The sequence below is a fragment of the Bidens hawaiensis genome, unplaced genomic scaffold (genome assembly GCF_021521415.1).
Source record: "Bidens hawaiensis isolate Kalapana, Puna unplaced genomic scaffold, B.hawaiensis_p1.1 tig00007858_1, whole genome shotgun sequence".
NCBI classification, from domain to species: Eukaryota; Viridiplantae; Streptophyta; class Magnoliopsida; order Asterales; family Asteraceae; genus Bidens; species Bidens hawaiensis.
The window spans coordinates 510321-515204 of NW_027491545.1; the positions used below are offsets into that span (position 1 = coordinate 510321).

Here is a 4884-nt window from a genome sequence, read left to right on the forward strand (position 1 = left end):
TCTCTATTCTCGTATATGAATTTTCATTTAAAAAGAGCAACATCTATTTTGAATTTCAAATTGATGATAACTGCATTTTACAGTTATCATACCCAACCCTATAACTAATCACTTGATCATACGAGAGAATTCCTGGTTCATAAAAACTCAAATAATTTTCATACTTGATTCTTGCTCTAAATTTTGAGTTTTATCCGATCAATTCATTTGTGACTCACAAATCGTTTTGATCTAAAAGTGTTATCACGACTCTCAGAAATCCAAGATAATCTGTTTTGTTAGAAAATTCCGCAGCACAAACAACTACCTCAGCAATGAACAAGAAACCCCTTTAAGGCTTCAAAAAAAGCTGTATGATTTTACGTATCTATATTATTGTTTTCGTTCAAAAACGTCATACAAATTTGAATCTAATGAGTATGTATCTAGTTTCATCTTTCAAAAAATTGCTAGAGGCTACCATTACCATCAAGAGGCTAAATGGCGACATATTGGAGAGGTGACATCTTGAAGAGCTTGTTACTTTTGGAATTGATCTCCTGTATAAGTCTGCTTTGCTTGGTATGGGCAAGAATCAAAGTTGTCACAGAAGAAGCTCTTGCTTGGTGTGAAAGTGGTCCAAGTCATGATACTACCGAGTCAATCAGAAAACTCCACAATGATGTGATGAGTTTTGCGGTACTAAATGTTGTGTGCCACCAAACATGCACAACGTGGGCATATTGAAGATCATGGGAAATAACATGCAATCTTAGTAATTTTTAATATGAGTATTGGTAGTTAAATGTTTTGCTAGTTTACAAGTAATGATTGGTAGTTTCTTTGTCAGTGGGTCTAATTAGTTTTCAAATTGAAGCCTATAAAAGGCATGTCTTATTAGGAACGAAGGTATGAATGAAAATATGAATTAATATTCTTGTAATCTCTCTAAATTTCTAATCTAGTTTCCATCTTATATCTTTGGCTGATTGATTATCAGTGGGAACCACAACAGTGGTATCAGAGCTACTGTGATCCCCCATGGCTGCTTAAACACTATCCAAACACGAATTGTTGGACCGAATCGAATCAACGACTGCGGAGATGATCGATCTTCTAAAAATCGACCTCGGTTCCCAACCCCTGTCATTGCTTCCGCCACAACAAAGCCAACACCGGACGTTGCTGCCTCACCTCCACCGGTTCCGCCCATGTGCCACCACCACCCTTGGTACTGCCATTGACACCACCAGAAAGAACCCCACCACTAGGGGTGTTAATAGGGTCAACCCGATCGGGTTTTGGGTTTATCGGGTCGGGTTAATCGGGTTTCAAGAAAAATAAAACTAACCCGCAACCCGACCCTATTAAGGTTCGGGTTTGTCGGGTTCGGGTTAATCGGGTTTCTGGTTAGTCGGGTCGGGTTAGTCTGGTTACTCGATATTTTGAGTAAAATTTAGTGTCAATATAACTTCAAGGCAAAAGTATCCACCTGTTCCAGAAGACAGAGCCGATGATTACATATAGTTCTTGTATTTCCAGCAACTATTACCTTAATAATATGATGTGAATCGGTACCAATGTTGAGGCGCACAAAGGCTTCATACTCTGGCTGAGGCCTACGGGGTTGGGTTGAAAATAACACATCTTGTTATTGATGGTGAGGTAGGTGAATAATATTGAAAAAGAAATTATGTGGCGTGAGTGACAGGAACAATATTGATAGTTTAAGTTGATTTTGTCAATCACCCATATTCATTCTCCACTTGCAATTTTGTGTCTACATGCTACTAAGGAGCTCAGGTTATAAGATGTTTTCATTATTTACTAGTATAGTAGTATATAATTGATATATTCATTTTTTCTCATTCTTCTCTCTTACAATTTGCCAGCAAATAATATTTATTATATGGAGGATTATGCTAGATGTAGCTATAAAGGATCTCCTCCTCCATTTGGAATGACAAAAAGAAAATATATATGTTTATTAAGCAAAAGACACATGTATAGTATATCTAAATGGTATTATTAATTTTCCATGGTTCACATTCCACAACTTGTATTGATAAGCCAACATCACAAATGATTCTCATCATTCAATCAAAATCCCCAACAAACAAATCAAATAGACACAATAACATGAGTCACCTTAAACTTCAAAACGAATCAAAATCCCATCATTCTTAAAATTCATTCAAAATAAACAACTTAAAAGACAAGGTCAAACATCCAAATTTCAAAATTCAACATCAAACATTCAAAAGTCAAGGTCTAAAAATCAATATCAACAAAAATCAAAATTTAAATTTCATTCTTCAAACTATAGCCTTGTAACTTCTTCCATCAAATCTACAAAAACAAAGGATTTCATGTAAATACCAATGCAGATTAAAGAAACATTTAAAAATTACCTTTCTCAAGTTGAATTATTGTTTCGGAATCTTCCTCTTTTTCCGGATTACTTCCGGTACGAAGCCAATCTTGTGTGCAAATTAAGCATTCGATAGTTTTGTCACCCAAAGAACTCCTATACGAATCCAACACCCTCCCACTTGTGCTAAACACCGATTCTGACGCAACTGTTGAGATTGGAATAGCTTACAAATCTTTAGCCATACGAGATAAAATTGGAAATCTTGGGTCATTTACCTTCCACCAAGTTAATATATCAAAACTAGCATTAGGATTAAAAGGTTCAACACTTTCACCCAAATACTTATCTAATTCACTAATTGAGGAATTAGATGTTTGACTCGCTTTCATCTTATTTCTCAACCTATCTTCAAAATCGTGACTTGTTGTACTACTTGTAGGATTAGTTGATGTTGAAGTTGTAGTAGATGGTATTGGTGGAGCATGAATTCGCACATAATCATCATATAACTCTTGCATTCCATTCTTTATGTGTGTTTTCTTTAACTCAACAAACGCTTTTCCTTCCATTCCATAGTGATCTTCCAATACAATATCCAAAAACATTTCCTTGCTTCTTGGATCAAGTAAGAAAGCAAAATATATCATCAAATTCATACTATCAATATCTCCAAAGTACTTGTCAAATTTAGGCTTCGTCACCTTAGCAATATCATAGAGATGTTGATCCTTGGGTAGTTCTTCAACAATATCACATTTAAGTTGTTTCCTTAAAACCTCATGAATTTTTGCTAGTTCAACAACAAGAGTATGTGATGTCACATACTTTGTTCCAGGAAATTCTCAATGTAACTTCATGGAATGTTTTCAAAAATATACACAAGTTTCTTGCTTTCACCCAATCTTCCGATGTCAGAATTGAATGATTCTTTTTCCTAATCTCATTACCAAAAGTCGCATCCTCCTAATAAAACCTATCAGATGCATGTTCATAGGCTTCTGCTACATCTAACATAAGGTAGGTGGAGTTCCACGTAGTTGGAATATCAAGAACTAGCTCTTTTGTAGTTGCACATCTAGCACTTTCGGCACATTTTTTGAATTTCTCAATTCTAGCACCCGACTCCTTTACCCATTTAACCACACATCTTATGTTCTCAATTGACTCATCAACTTTTTTCATACCATCTTGCACAACTAGATTCAAAATATGTGATGCACAACGTATGTGAATCCATTTCCCATGCAATAAAGAAATGTGGTTATTTGCATATATTATTTTCAAAAACTCTATTGCACTATCATTTGCGCTCGCATTATCAACTGAAACTGTTAAGATATTATCAATTTCCCACCCATTCAAACAAGACTCAACCCCTTTTCCTATATCGACACCCCGATGACCATCAAGTTGACAAAAGTTCAACACTTTCTTTACCAAATTCCAATCATTGTCTATAAAATGAGCGGTAAGAGCCATGTAACTTTTTTTCTTTATGGATGTCCAAGTATCAGTTGTAACACAAATCCTACTAATGTTTCTTCGAATTAAATCATGAATTTTATTTTTCTCCTCCTCATATAATTTGAAACACTCCCGTGTGATTGTGGTTCGACCCGGAACACGAAATAGCGGTTGATTAATTTTAGAATAGTGTCTAAATCCTTCACCCTCGACAAAACTAAAAGAATATGCTAAATAGGGGTGTTCATGGTTTGGTCTCAAACTGTGAAACCGGCCAAACCGGACATCGGTTTGGTTTCGCAGTCGGTTTTTTTGTTTAACTTTCGTTCGGTCGGTTTTATAATTTTTAAACCGTAATAAACGGTTTGGTTTACGGTTTATACCGGAAACCGGCCGTATAAAACCGGACCGGACCGTTGGATTTGACAATATATATTTTAGATTTTTATATATGTTTTATATTCATTTGTTTGTTGATATAATGGGTCTAACTAAAATAAATTTAAGGCTAGTAGTTTATTTGGAATGTACTAGGATAAAATTTGACAATATCATTTTAGCTTTTCATGTGAATTATATTGGATAGGTTTAATCTTTACTGAGTTCTTATTCCTTATACATTGCAGTTACTTCAAGACTTATAAACTAGTCATTAGACTACCATCGTTTTCCTAGTTGTTTGATTCAAATAAAAAGATACATGTAATGTTATGACAGTTATTTTGGTAAGTGATTTTCATATAAAAAAGACTAATAAGCCTAAACCGTGAAACCAAACCGGAACCAAACCGTTAGTAACGGTTTGGTTCGGTTTGGTTTTAATTTTCAACGGTTCGGTTTTGGTTTTTGAAGATCAAAAACTGTTACTAACGGTTTGGTTACGGTTTAACTTAAAAACCGTAAAAACCGGACCGCGAACACCCCTAATGCTAAAGCTCTTGTACTTTTCATTTGATCAAACTTCCATGCCACCATTTTGGTTGTATCACCATGTTCAAAAGTAATATTAGTTTGACTAGCACTACTTTTCGCCAAATAAGATTTGCACTTAGTAAGATGATTTAAGA

At 35.0% G+C, this 4884-nt stretch overlaps 1 protein-coding gene across 1 annotated transcript; it reads right to left on the bottom strand.

Moving 5' to 3' along the window:
• Positions 1 to 2577: 2577 nt before the first annotated feature.
• On the bottom strand, positions 2578 to 3832 carry LOC143636308 (zinc finger BED domain-containing protein RICESLEEPER 2-like). Its single transcript, XM_077103941.1, has 2 exons — positions 3327 to 3832; positions 2578 to 3121 (listed from the first exon to the last, which is right to left on the bottom strand). Exons 1-2 carry the CDS (start codon positions 3830 to 3832, stop codon positions 2578 to 2580), a joined length of 1050 nt encoding a protein of 349 aa, XP_076960056.1.
• Between the last annotated feature and the right edge of the window lie 1052 nt (positions 3833 to 4884).